The sequence below is a fragment of the Glycine soja genome, chromosome 9, assembly GCF_004193775.1.
Source record: "Glycine soja cultivar W05 chromosome 9, ASM419377v2, whole genome shotgun sequence".
Taxonomy (NCBI): Eukaryota; Viridiplantae; Streptophyta; class Magnoliopsida; order Fabales; family Fabaceae; genus Glycine; species Glycine soja.
Window position 1 is genome coordinate 5,400,166 of NC_041010.1, and position 14,101 is coordinate 5,414,266.

A 14,101-nucleotide genomic window follows, 5' to 3' on the forward strand; every position below is an offset into this window, starting at 1 on the left:
ATAACATATAAAAATAAAATAGAAGATGGAAACAGATGAAAAAAGAAAAAGAAAGAATTAACTTACAAAACTATCTTTTGGTGTAAATATGATTAAATAGACTCTCTCACTTACTTCATTGTATAGATGACAAATTACAACTAGCATAACTATTGAAAGAAAACTGAAATTATCTATATTGAATTTAAATATATCATGAAACGAATTAACTAATTGTTTAGCTTTATTAACCGAGGAATTTAAAGTCTATGTACCTTATATTGTCCATGAATTATTAATCATTATTTGATTTATTTTAAAATAATTATTTAAAAAATTAATAAATTTACTATACATAATGGATTATAATTAGATAATTGTATAATTTTTATGGATTATAATTAGATAATTGTATAATTTTTTTTATATTATCAATGCATAACCTTTTTTCTCTTAACTAATTAGTAATTTGGAATTATATATTTGTAACAAATTGAACACATGTAGAATATAATCCACGTTGTAACTTTTTTTTCAAATTTGAGGATTAAGTTAAATTTTTTTTTATAAGATTGTTTCAGCTTAATTAAAGGTTCTGAATTTAAGTCTTGAATGTGCAATTACGTTAAATACTTAAAAGAATAATTTTATTACCTATAATGATCAATTCTACCTAACTTGAATAAGATTTTATCTAGAAAATGGCACCGTTGATGTTTAAAATTATAACAAATATGATTTAACTTAAATATATTTTTTGTCCTTACAATTTAATGTTATTTGTTTTTCGTTTTTGAAAAAAAATTGTTTTAGTTTATTTAAATTATATTTGTTTCACTTTTTATCCTACTGTCACATCACTTAATGGTGTCATGACAACATCATCTTAAAAAATTTACATATTTGTAGGAACTAAAAAATGTTTAAGTCTCAAATTAAGTATTAAAATAAAAGTTTAGATATTAAAATAAAGTCATGAATTAAATATTAAAATTTGTGCATTTAATAATGTGACACACATATCACCATTAATTTTTTTTTTATAAATTCTTATCATAAAAAATGATTTGTTATCGTTGTTATTTTCACCACTATATTATTATATATCATTGCAATCATCATCATTGTAATTTTCATTACTATCATTATTATTATTATTATCGTCACAACCATTGTCATTACTAATAATACCATTATTTTAATTACTGTTAACATAATTACAATCATCATCATTATCATCATTGTTGTCTTTGTTAACACTATCACCACCATTGCTCCACGGCAATGAAAGGTATGAGAAAGACAATAAAGATAGAGCTTGAACAAAAATAAAAAAGGTATAAATATTAAAATGTGGATAAATTAATATTAAAATATTTAAATTTTAATATATAATTTAAAACATAAATATTTTGTAGTTCATATAACATATAAGTTATATGTATTTTGATTTTCTTCCTTATAAATTAATTAGGACATGAAACCTCTACTGACTTGACATAATAACATCCCCAAATTGATAATGTGGGATGATGAATTCATAAGTTTGTTTTCCATATAATCATTTTTATAATAAATACTAACATTACGGATGAAAAGCAAAACACAAAGCTAAAATCATTTTTTTTCCAGAAAAAATATATTTTTTAAAAGGAAAAAAAAAACACTAACTTGTTAAAAGAAAAATATATTTAAACCATGTATTTTTTTAATTGATTGATATTATAAACACAAACGATACATATTCATTAAACTCACAATAAATTTTAGTCGAGTAATATAAAAGAATTTAATCTCTATTAAATAATGTTGTTAGAAATTTTAACGTGATTATTAAGAGACTTAATACATTTATTATACGCAATAATTTATGATTAATAACAACAAATTAGATCATCAGTACATAAATTATTTATTCATATAAAAACCTTTATACCTGCACTACATTGAATGAAACTGAAACTCTTAAAATAAAGAAAAAGATGGCGGTGAATTTATAATAATAGTATTTGTGGAAAGAGAGGGAGAGATAGAAGTTGCAGATAATAGGCATGGAGGCCAACCTGCCATCCTCGATCATAAGAAGGTGACAAAACATTGGCAATTTTCACCCCCCACAACACGATAAGCCATGTGATAAATTACATTATATTCTGTCAATTTATTTATAAAGACAAGAAAAAAAAAAAAAAAAGAGAAAAAGACCACAAAAATGGTGTAGAAATTTTGCAGAATAAGACAACTCACCATACCTTCCGTCTCAGCAGGTCAAGCACAATCACACCAACAACACCATTACTGCCTTTTTCTTTTTATCCTTCTTCCTCTTTTTCTCTACACAAACAAACTTATTATTCTCTCTCTTAAGCAGCCAATACATACTCACACACACACAGTAACATGCAACTGTGCAAATCATTGGGTTTCTCTGCACAAAACCACCCCACCCCAATTCATTTCACATCATAAATTCACCTCCTTTCTCCACTCTCCATACTCAATTTGGTGAGCTTCTCCCCATAGCTTAACTAGGGTTTTTTTTCTTCTTCTTCTTCTTCTTCTTCTTCATTTCTTTGACTTGTGATTTTCTCTTGACTTCAGAATTTGAGGTTAGTTTTTGCTTGTTTTTTTTTCTAGAAAGTTCGCGTCTTTCTGGATTTTCGCTGCGTTTTACCATCTGGGGTTGCCGCCCGATCATGCCTCCGGCGCTGTCGGATCCGCTGTCGGTGACTCCGGCAAGCTCCGACGCTGTTCTGCAGCGATCGGCGCCGCCGGAGAATCGGCGATTCGGTGATCTTAGAGGGTTGCAGTGGCGGATAAATCTTGGGGTGCTGCCGTCTTCGTCTTCGACTTCAATTGATGATCTTCGTCGAGTCACCGCGAATTGTAGAAGAAGGTAAAATCATCACCTCCATAATCATCTTTTTAATAATAATGATGTAAATTTTCCTTAAATCTTATTCCTTTTGGTAAATTATATTTATATGTTGATACAATATTTACCTTGGATTTGTTTTCCCATATGCATGTTGATCTGACCATAACCATGTAGTATTCTATGCTGATTTTGTTTTAGTTTTGCTTATCAGCAGCAGCCAGCAAGCAAACTGCTACTGAAATATGTTTGTTTGTGTGTGTTATGTTGGAGATAAAGTTGTGCAGAAATAAAGAAATTTTTTATTATTTTCATTCAAGAAAAAGCTGACATTTGAAATTGGCATGTATTCATTAGGTTAAAGGCAACACTATTTTATCTTCTTCTGTGTCAATATCTGCCTATGAGTGTAGATTACATTTACAATTTCATTGGTAGAAAATAAAAAATGATTAAGCTGTTTCTTCGCCTGGTACTGAGGATCGCTTGTGTAGTTTATGGATTCAGTGTTTTCCTGGCATTTTGATAATGTGTTTTTTGTATCAGTTCATAATGAAAGGACATTAAAAGTGACTGCTTTATATTGTCAGGTATGCTAGCTTGAGAAGGCGCCTTCTGGTTGAACCACATGTTCCAAAGGATGGAGCTAATTCACGCAATCTTGTCATTGACAATCCACTTTCACAGAATCCAGGTAAATCTAAGATTTTCTCACTCTATTTCAGCATCTTACATGGAGTTAAATCATTAACCTAATTATGGATCCCTGATTTAGCCAACGTAGTTTCTAGCATGTTTGATATCTGGGCTGCTAATGTGCACTATAGTACACTATATTCAACCTTATCTCAGTTGGCTCAGCCAGAGCCTCATCATGTGGAAGTCATATCTGTAAAGTGGTTGCTTTCAGATTATATATCTATTGCTTTTTTCTAAGGATATGTATACATAAATGAAAGTTTATTTTGTTATGGAGGAATATAACGGTATGCCCTGATTATTTTATGGAAATTCAATGTGTGAAGGTTAAGATAAAAGAAGAAATTTGTCGTATATTATGTTGGAATTCTGTCTAATGAATTTCTAACGGTTAGCTATCTTTGTCGCTTTTTGGTACGAACAACTGAACTTGATCTGTGTTGAATTTAATTTGGCCTTTATATGCAGATAGTACATGGGGTCGCTTTTTCCGCAATGCAGAGTTGGAGAGAATGGTTGATCAGGATTTATCACGTTTATACCCAGAACATGGCAGTTATTTTCAGACTCCAGGATGCCAAAGCATGTTGAGACGAATTTTATTACTGTGGTGTCTCAGGCACCCAGAATGTGGTTATAGACAAGGTAAATTTCTCAGCCAAGCAATGGTATCAAACAATACATCAACTTTAATTAAATTTACCGTCATTTTAAATTTTCTTTCTCATTTTCATGTGCCATATTTTTCTTCCATTACCAAATAAATAATAACTTACCTTTATTTTATGTATGCTTTCTCATTTTGTGGCGTTTGTCAAATTTTTCCTTCCAATTTCCAATCTTGCATAATTAACAGCAGAGCATCCAATTGAGTTAGACTACACTAATCAGAAGAATATCATGATATGTCTTAACGGTTATCTATATCATGTTTAAATACTAAAATGATACATAAGGTAAAATCGCTCTTGGCTATGAGCGGTGGGGTTTACTTTATAACGTTTGTATCATAAATTTCTTACTGCCAACTGCCCCAAAATCTGTAAAGATATGTCTGAATTTTACACCAATAACTATCTGTTTATTGTCATGATATGCCTTTAATACATTACCTGCATAGTCAAGTAACAGAGAGAAGTGATCTAGCATCAACTTGCTAGATGACAACGATGGTTTCTTCATTTTTATTGCAGTGTTTTTTTAATATTATATTATATCTCTTTTGATAATTTTATCTTCAAAAGTGATTTTACTTTACTATATCCAATCAAAAACAGTTCTCTTAAGCTCACTTTTAAAACAGGACAAAATTTAGATCCTTATATTCTCGCCAATGTTGACAAATGGATGTTCTTTCCATAATGTGTTGCAAAATTTTAAATGAATATTCATGTGTCATTATTTTAATTAGAGAACTTGATAGCAATATACAGAGTTTGATCTAAGTTTTTTTCCCTTTAACGTATCATTTCCAAACACAATTCAATTCTATCAAAATCTATTCTTTAAAAATCATTGTTTTCAAAATCAGCACTTAATTGTTCAGAAACCTAATACTTGGTAATGCAAATTCCATCAATTTGGTTTCCTGGCTGTCAGATAACTAGTTTTACTTTAGTATTATATGCTATGAAAATATTGGCTGTACATTAATGGATTTCTTTCATTCACTTATGTTATAGGAATGCATGAATTACTTGCTCCTCTGCTTTATGTTCTCCAAGTTGATTTGGAGCATCTTTCGGAAGTTCGGAAGCTTTACGAAGATCACTTTACAGACAGATTTGACGGCCTTTTATATCAAGAGAATGATCTTTCTTACAGCTTTGATTTTAAAAAATCTCCAGAATTGATGGAGGATGAATTTGGTTCTCATGGAAATGCTGTGAAAGTCAATAGTCTTGAGGAACTTGATCCTGAGATACAGACCATTGTATTACTAAGTGATGCTTATGGAGCTGAAGGTGAACTGGGCATTGTTTTATCTGAGAAATTCGTGGAGCATGACGCATACTGTATGTTTGATGCTTTGATGAGTGGGGCCCATGGTTCAGTTGCAATGGCCGATTTCTTCTCTTCATCCCCTGTATCTGGGTCCCATAGTGGCGTGCCTCCTGTGATTGAGGCTTCGGCTGCATTGTATTATTTGTTGTCTCTTGTAGATTCATCTCTCCACAGCCATCTTTTTGAACTTGGGGTTGAACCTCAGTACTTTTCTCTTCGATGGTTGCGAGTTTTATTTGGACGAGAATTTTCACTTGCCAACCTCTTGATCATATGGGATGAGATCTTTGCATCAGAGAATAGCAGCTTGGAAAAAGGTGCTGATGACTGTGAGTTCAGGATCTTAAGTTCACCTCGTGGAGCATTTATCTCAGCTATGGCAGTAGCTATGTTACTTCATTTAAGATCTTCACTACTTGCAACTGAAAACCCTACAAGGTGTCTTCAGAGATTACTAAACTTTCCTGAAGACATTAATATTGAAAAACTACTAGAGAAGGCTAAATCCTTGCAGGCTTTGGCACTGAGTGTTGATATTTCATCATCGTCACTTTTGTTTCTTGGATTTCATTACCAAAGTAAATCTATATATACTACATCTGTGACCCTTCCATCTGAATCCGTGTCTCCGAAAACTCCACTGAATTTGTTACCCGATAGCTATTGGGAAGAGAAGTGGAGGGTTGCCCACAAGGCTGAAGAACTTAGGCAAGATAGTCTAGAAAAGCAGGTTCCCACTCGGAAAAAGGGATGGACGGAAAAGGTAAAATTCAGTTTGAGACGAGCAAAATCTGACCCTCCTTTGTCAAGGATTCAGAGTGGCAAACATTTTAGGCGCAGTTTGTTGGAAGATCTTCGCAAGGCACTCGGCTCAGAGGAAGATGCAGAGAAAATGCAGCCAGATGAAACACTACGGCAGCATGATAATCCTTCTGAAGCAGTTGAAGTACAACAAGAAGATAGTGTCTGTAGTGGTGACAGCAATTACTTGTCTGATGATAGATCTCCAAGTGGAAATTCTGGCAGTGAGGAAGACTTGTCTATATATTCTGACCCGACTAGTCCCCAGAATGAGGTCAATGATCATGAAATTACCTCAGCGAAAAGTAGTGTTACATCTAATTCATCCCTAGACGAATGCAATGAAACTTCAGGTACCAGTTCACCATTTCCAATCTCCGATCCTCCTGAGAACATTTCTCAGACATCACAGTGCAATACAGAAAATTATGAATGCAGTGAAACATCACATACCAGTCCCAATGATCCACACCTTCTAATCTCCGATCTTCCCGAGAACATTTCTCAGACATCACAGTGCAATACAGAAAATTCTGAATGCAATGAAACTTCACATACCAGTCCCAATGATCCACCCCTTCTAATCTCCAATCCTCCCAAGAACATTTCTCAGACATCACAGTGCAATACAGAAAATTCTGAATGCAATGAAACTTCAGTTATCTGTCCCAATGATCCACTCCTTCCAATCTCTGATCCTCCAAAGAACAAACCTCCGACATCAGGGTGCAATAGCTTTGAGGAAGCAGGAAATACAGTCAATCCTCCTAAAGACAAAAAACAGAATAAGTTGCAGTGGTTTTGGCCGTTTGGACGGAATAATGTTGAAGTGATCTCCGAGAAAGCAGCAGGTGCTGCTGAAGCCGCCAACCGGGGTAGCATTCAAAAAAATACTCCACAACCAGCCTCATCTGCAGTTAATGAGCCTTGTAGTTCTGTTAGTTGCAGTGGAGAATCTGTTGACAAGAATGTGATGGGCACTTTGAAGAATATTGGACAGTCTATGCTTGACCATATTCAGGTATGGTTCTTTCACTCTTCAATGACAACTTATTAAGATATGCACAAATTCAGTCCTTTATTTTTCCCTTATTTTCTTAATTATGAAACTGGTTAAAGAAAATTGTTCTGAATCTGATGTTCCTTCCCTGGTTGCATATACTTGTTTTCCCTGTGGTGCAGATAATTGAATCTGTTTTCCAACAAGACCGCAAAGGCCAAGTTACTGCCATGACTGCTCTCAAAGAGCTTAGGAAAATTAGCAATCTTTTGTCTGAGATGTGAGGCGAATCATGTATGTATATAAATATTGTAATTACAGTTCATAGTGGCAACAGAATTAGGTTCTTCTGCTGCTCTTTCTGAACCCCCACCAAAATTTTGCAGAGATATGTGTAAATATATTTATTCTTGTTACATAATAAAGAAACTTATATTATGCCTATGTTTTTTCTCTGCATTCTAGAATGGTGTAAGATGGTTGCAACCAAATACCGGATTGAGTTAATTTCAGATCGGGATTGGTTTGCTTCAGTTTTATTTTGCCATTAGTTTTTGAAAAGTGGTTCTTTCTTGTTGCGTAGCCATGATCAGTGAATTTTCTACAACTGAACTAAGCTCAATGGGTGGGTCGGTTAATGTGTTTGGTTTATATGATGGAAATGGAGAGGATAAAAATAAAAGAAATTTTTGAATTAAAGTAGAGAGTAAATGATGAGAGTTGTATTAAAAAAAAAAGTATAAAATCTCTTTCTAATATTATTTCTCTCTTCCAAACCAAATCAGCCTTAAAGATTCCTTAGATTAAAATATTTGTTTATTTATACATTATGTGATAAAAATATTATTTTGCTAAAATAAATAATGCATCTGAGTTTGTTACACCTGAAATCACCATCCGAAGCTGTGGCTGGAGGCTGGCGTATGAAATTGGTGATGAAGTGAAGATCAGGAATTAAAGCTTAATGAATTAAAAATGTCAGTGAGCCTAAGGCAAGATTTTTTATTGTGGTCTGTATTTTGATCACCGACACAATTTCATAAGTTTAAGGATCTTTTGTTTTTTTTTAAAAAAAAATCATGTGTTATATAAGTTTTATTTTGCTTATAACAAATATTTAGTTGCCGATGACATAATTCACATAATTTTCAGAAGTAATTTAATTTTGATGGACCATGAGAAGGCGAAACCGTTTCGGTCTGGGAATGTGGACAACCCATGAGGATTATGTAAGGCTCATTAGTTTTGGTTGGCATAATCTTTCAAGATTTTGGTTAGCTGAGTGTATTTAAGATAGATGGAAACCGGAGAAGGAAATGGAATAATCTTTTCATGTTTTGAATGAGTAAAAATTAAGAACAGAAATTTAATTGTGGGACTCATTATAAATTAAGAACAATAATTTCCCGTCACGAGCAAAATGAAATGGGAGGGTGGAATAATGTCTCATTTTTTTATTTTAAATTTTAAAAAATATTTTTATAACAATAAAATCTTATTCCACTTTATGAAGTCGACTGCATTAATATAAAAAAATAATAATATTTAAGTTAAATTCAATTTATTAATATAAAAAGTTTATATCATTTATTTTTCCTACTCTTTTCTACTTGTCCAAAGAAGAAGAAAAAAAAACCCTGCTGTTCTTAATTCTCTGTCTAAACAACACGTTTTATTCTATTTCTCATTATTTCTATTTTCATGTATTTTCCTCCCTATTCATCATCCATAAAGGAGCTTGCAGATATTATAGTTCATTTGAAACATTAAGGAACTATAAGTATAGCAAGTTTAGTTATATTATATTATATATATATTTCCTTTTTCCGTTGAGTCATGTCCAATGCCAATCCAATGTAAGGTGGATTGCATTAAACGTACGGTGGCAAGTGAAAAATGGGAAAACAAACATGCAATTAGACTTGTCAATTGCTCTCCATAACGTTGAACCAACGACTAACTGAGATTGGAAAAAGCATTAGGCGCTTTGAAAGATCGTACAAACTATGAAAAGAAACAAGTCATCAGGAACTTGCAATTAAAAACAGTACTAGGGAAAAAATTAAAAAATCTAAAGTCCCTGCTAAGTAGAAACCTGGGCTCTGGAATCCACAAAAAAGTGTTTTATCAACAATCCAAATAATGATACAAAAACGGCACCCTGTAGTTGCACCATATCTTCCGCTGGATTATATAGTTGCACCTAACTATGTATGTATTAGTTATGACGCTTGGAACTTCTGATGCTATACATTTTATTTCAGAAAACCCCCTTCTCCCATGTCTCAGGTATAGTCACATAGACCATATGTCAATTCCACAAACCTTGTAAGCTACAAAATATAGTTCAATCCATATGGTTGTGGAACCCAGGGAGAAGGGAAGTGATAAATCCAAAGACAATCATCTGGATCTCCTTCACAATGCCCCACCACTGATTACCACCATTGACATTGTCAGGTTCTGCAACATTTTCATTCTCAACTGCCTGGTCTGCATCATTAGCGGGCTGGTTCCCATTCTCGGCTTCAGGTAGACCCTCTTCCAAAAGATAAGAAGCAAAGTCATTGTGTCAATACGTGATGAAAACTTCAATTGATACTTTTTCATACAAAACCAGTACAATAGGAAAGTGAAAACCTAAAGAAAATTAATTAATAAAGTACAACAATATAAAATGAACCTCATAAGCTTCCAGTAAGACTTCCCTAATTACATCATAAATCACATCAGCTCTATCACTAGTGTTTTGCAAAAGAAACACATGGAAAATCACATGCATAAAATGTCCAAATCATACCTGCTGGAGCAGCATTGTCACCCTCAGGCCTGGGAGCGGGAATATGTTCATCCCTGGCTGCAGGTCTTGGTGGATGAGGAGGTGCTGCTGCTCTCTGCATACCTTGTGAAAGCCATCTTATAATTGGTGTCAAAGCTCCAGTTTGGTATCTGTCACACATCTCAATTAGGAAAAACTACAGCTTCATTCAAACATATACAGTAATGAGTTCAGTAATATTAACTTTACTGCATGGACTTGATATTGACACACATGCACACTCATACAAAATCCAAATAAAAATACAATCCTAGGTATATAAAGAATTGGACAAAGAAAAAGTAAGATGGAGGATTTATACAAGCAGCATTCCCTGGGTTTGAGTCCACAAATGGACAGAACTAGCAAGCAGAAAACATATTCAAAAAAACACAAAAAAAAAAGATGGATAAATACTTACAAATATACAAGAGCAGCAAAGAACACGAGGACGATAAGCCTCTGCCTTGATCCATCTTGGTTAAACAAAAAGATCACAGCTGCCAGCTTCAACATAAGAAACAAATCAATTTGAAATGCAATTTGAAATCTCCTAACAACAACTTGTCTTTGAGGTGCAGGCTGCTGCTGTTGAGGTAGCTGTCCTGCTTGCCCCTGATTTTCACTGGCAGCAGCAGCTTCAGAACTTGGCCTGCTACTGATGGTGACCATGCAGTTACAGAAATCATTAGTTAACATTAATGAACATATTTGTTCACAAAAACAAATAAAACTAAAATAGACTTTTCACCAATAAAACAATTACTAATATCTTTGTTTAAATTTAAACAAGCACTAAATGAAACTAGTGTGAAAGAAAAATATAACATCAATCTTAACCTACTGATAACTTTGAAAGCATACAGAACATCCAAATTAATGCAGGAACAGAAAAGAAAGTCCAACAAGTGTTGTTCATGCTGCCAGTAAATCAGAATCAGGTCCAATTTTCCATGAATGTTTGGATGCCAAATTCAAGTGCAAATGTGACCTATAGGTTCTTTAAAAACTGTCTAATTTCAGATGAATCATGTATACAAATAATTTCATTTCAGTCTTTCTATAGGTAGTCATGATATTATGAATTATCATTACAGTCTGTCAGGATAGTTTTTTATTTATAGTCAGTATTTAGTAACCTAATAATTTATGGCAAAACTTGGCTACAAGTTTTTCTACGCTGGAAGGATGCTCCAACTTCCAAGACTATATATGTATTTATCGCTTGGGAGTAGAAGGCAGACAGATCAAAGAAGTTAAAGAACCTTTGGTGCCTTCTTCCTTAGTTCTGCACTTTGATAGATTCCACTGAATGACGGAATTGACTTTGCATTTCTGCATCTCAGCAAGAAGCCCTAGATTTATAGCACAAACAAGTGTTGTGCATGTTGTCAAATGTGAAGAATGCAAAATCAGGAGTGATTTTCCTTGAAAATTTGGAAGTCCAACCCATGTCCAAACTCCAAAGATGACCTATGAGTGCTTGCTAGAACTTTGAAGCTGTGTGTGTCTAGTTTCAGATGAACCCAGCAGCACATAATTGTTTAGATGAACTTTTCAACAAGAACTTATACAAAAAGAAAATGGGAAGATAAGAGGAATAAAATTCCTCCCAAAAGTTAAAATTAACTTATGCACATCAGTTTTTTAGATGTTCTTTCATCTAACTTCTCTAAAAGCTGAGAATAAATTGATTTTAACTTAGGGGAGAAATTTTATACCTTTTACCTCCTATTTTCTTCTCTTATGAGTGCTTATTGAGAAGTTTTTAAGCTTTTAGGATAGTTAGTTTAGGTTCAGGACATGGTATCAAAGCCTATTTATCAAGTTTGAAATCCTATAGGATGTCTACTTATAAAGTCAATGATTCCTTTCAGCTCATTGATCAGATTTTGAGATTTCAGCAAATTGTTAATTACTAGGCAAGCCGACACAAACACTAGGTGTTAAGAGGCCTTCTTCTTGTTATCAACTACAATTCTGTTTTCTTTAATTTTTTTCATTCACTATGCCTAATTTTCTTGGCAGAGTAGCAGACTGTCTTCACAATCCACCCCAAGCAAATTCCTAATTGTTTCTTGCTTGAGTTTTCCGTAAACCCATCAACCCCAAATCCTTATTCCCTTAGTTACTGATCACATACATAAGTGGCCATCTACCCTTAACCTAATTTTACTTCCAACTTCCAAGATCCCAATGCCTTTACACACTAACAAAAACCCTTCAAATCAAGTAAAAAAATAATCATCAAAAAGGGAACTCATGCATGTTCATTCTGATGCCTCTATAAAACCATCCATATCTCATGCAAGCCAAACTCATTCCTCATATTGCTAGCAGTTACAACTTCCTCCTTGCTTCAAATAATGTAATTTCAACATTTCATTATTTTGTATTTTAGCAATTCAAGAAATTATTGTTCTTCTATGCATCAATCATTGTGACCAAGTGCAGATTGCAAGTCAGTAGAAACATTATACCTCACCTAAAGGACCTATGGGAAACAAAGTATGAAAACGGTGTAAAACATACTCTATTTGGAAGCTTAGAAACAACATAGTGTTCTCTAATGCCACTTTCAATGCTAATGCACTGTTTGAAGATGCGACTTTTCTACTGTGGTCTTGGCTAAGGGGTTTTGAGAAAGGTTTCACAGTCCATTTCAATCAATGGGCAAGCAGCTTTACACAAAGCTTTTCGTATCAGTAGTAGCCTACATTGTTACGCGCCTATTTAATGTAAATTTCATAGCAAATATATATCCATACTCTGGTTCCCTTTCAGAATATCAATGTCTGATTGAGGAACCATTTGTATGGTCCTTTATGTACTATTAAGTACCTCTGGTACTCCAATTAATATATAGATTACCTTTGCTGATAAAAAAAATGCTGAAAAATATGTTTCAATATCAGAACAAGTAAAAAAATTCCTATAAATTGTGCAATAACCAAGCTTCACATACATCACAACATTGTCATAACGAAATAACCAGCCACTTACCTGGGTGTGTGGTAAGTCAGCGGAATCAGAGTGTTGTATGTAAGTCCAGTAATTTGTCTGTCATACGGGTTAACAGGAACAGCATATATGCCAGCTCCGCGGTTCCCATTCTCCTCATGTTGCGGCAGAGTCAACCCTGGAACTAGCGCAGGGTACATACCAGGAATCATTTGATAATACCCACCCGGAAAGGGCATAAAATTCGAAAATGCAGGGACCTGAGACAACAACAACAACATCCATACAAAACCATGACGACGATTCAGATACATGCATTTTAAAAACAACAATTCAGGGCGCATTTTCATTCACACTTGTGTTCACACAGCAAGCTCAAAACACAAGTACAAATTAAAGCATAGATTTGAGCTAAATTAGGTTGTTAACACATAAAATGCCGATCGAATCCCATCTTAACATTTTCTATTTCGCTCAAAACTGTGTTTCATTAGCTCGTATCTGTTATAAAAATAAAAAAGGAAGAAAAAAAAAAACGAATTCGATGCCCGAAAAGCATCATGCACTGATTAGGTTGTACCCAGAATTTCCTGGTCTATCAGCTACGAAATAAAACAATTACGAACTTGAAATGAAAAATAAAATGAACAACAACAATAATAATAACCCTAGTTTGAGTTCCAATTATATGAAAAAGGGTTTTCTTTTTGCGAATTAGAGGAATGAGAGGCACGAAAAATACAAATAGGGAAGTGGAATTGAAGTGGATTATGGAACCTGCGGTGAATCTTGAGGCGACTTCTGAGAAGAAGAAGGTTGTGAGCTCGACGGCGCCGTTTCGAGAGGGTTTTCCGCCATTGTTGATGATCTTGATCACGCTCAGTGTGTTAGTGTTTGGGTCTCTCTAAACCTGAAAATGAATGAAATGAAAATTGAGTTTTTTTATTTTATTCCACGCTAGTTG

General features: G+C 33.8%; 2 protein-coding genes across 3 annotated transcripts; one reads left to right on the top strand and one right to left on the bottom strand.

Annotated features, from left to right (window-relative positions):
* The first annotated feature begins 2,017 nt into the window (after positions 1 to 2,017).
* Positions 2,018 to 7,802, top strand: LOC114367615. Its single transcript, XM_028324801.1, has 6 exons — positions 2,018 to 2,484; positions 2,617 to 2,875; positions 3,445 to 3,548; positions 4,022 to 4,198; positions 5,236 to 7,379; positions 7,541 to 7,802. Exons 2-6 carry the CDS (start codon positions 2,676 to 2,678, stop codon positions 7,640 to 7,642), a joined length of 2,727 nt encoding a protein of 908 aa, XP_028180602.1. The 5' UTR covers positions 2,018 to 2,484; positions 2,617 to 2,675; the 3' UTR covers positions 7,643 to 7,802.
* A 1,485-nt stretch (positions 7,803 to 9,287) lies between these two features.
* Positions 9,288 to 14,101, bottom strand: LOC114368682. Of its 2 annotated transcripts, none has more exons than XM_028325907.1 (5): positions 13,915 to 14,101; positions 13,180 to 13,397; positions 10,598 to 10,834; positions 10,159 to 10,307; positions 9,288 to 9,899 (listed from the first exon to the last, which is right to left on the bottom strand). In XM_028325907.1, exons 1-5 carry the CDS (start codon positions 13,993 to 13,995, stop codon positions 9,706 to 9,708), a joined length of 879 nt encoding a protein of 292 aa, XP_028181708.1. In that variant the 5' UTR covers positions 13,996 to 14,101; the 3' UTR covers positions 9,288 to 9,705. The 2 variants fall into 2 exon arrangements, with proteins under 2 accessions (XP_028181708.1, XP_028181709.1); XM_028325908.1 differs by having other exon boundaries at positions 10,598 to 10,831; positions 13,915 to 14,093.

Excerpts from the sequence above, each read along its gene's own strand:
- LOC114367615 (XM_028324801.1), top strand. The coding sequence starts at position 2,676 with ATGCCTCCGGCGCTGTCGGATCCGCTGTCGGTGACTCCGGCAAGCTCC. Across the intron at positions 3,549-4,021 it reads TCCACTTTCACAGAATCCAG|ATAGTACATGGGGTCGCTTT; the intron begins GTAAATCTAAGA and ends CTTTATATGCAG. Across the intron at positions 7,380-7,540 it reads CTATGCTTGACCATATTCAG|ATAATTGAATCTGTTTTCCA; the intron begins GTATGGTTCTTT and ends CCTGTGGTGCAG.
- LOC114368682 (XM_028325907.1), bottom strand. The coding sequence starts at position 13,995 with ATGGCGGAAAACCCTCTCGAAACGGCGCCGTCGAGCTCACAACCTTCT. Across the intron at positions 13,398-13,914 it reads CGCCTCAAGATTCACCGCAG|GTCCCTGCATTTTCGAATTT; the intron begins GTTCCATAATCC and ends TTGTTGTCTCAG. Across the intron at positions 9,900-10,158 it reads TGACAATGCTGCTCCAGCAG|AGGGTCTACCTGAAGCCGAG; the intron begins GTATGATTTGGA and ends ATCTTTTGGAAG.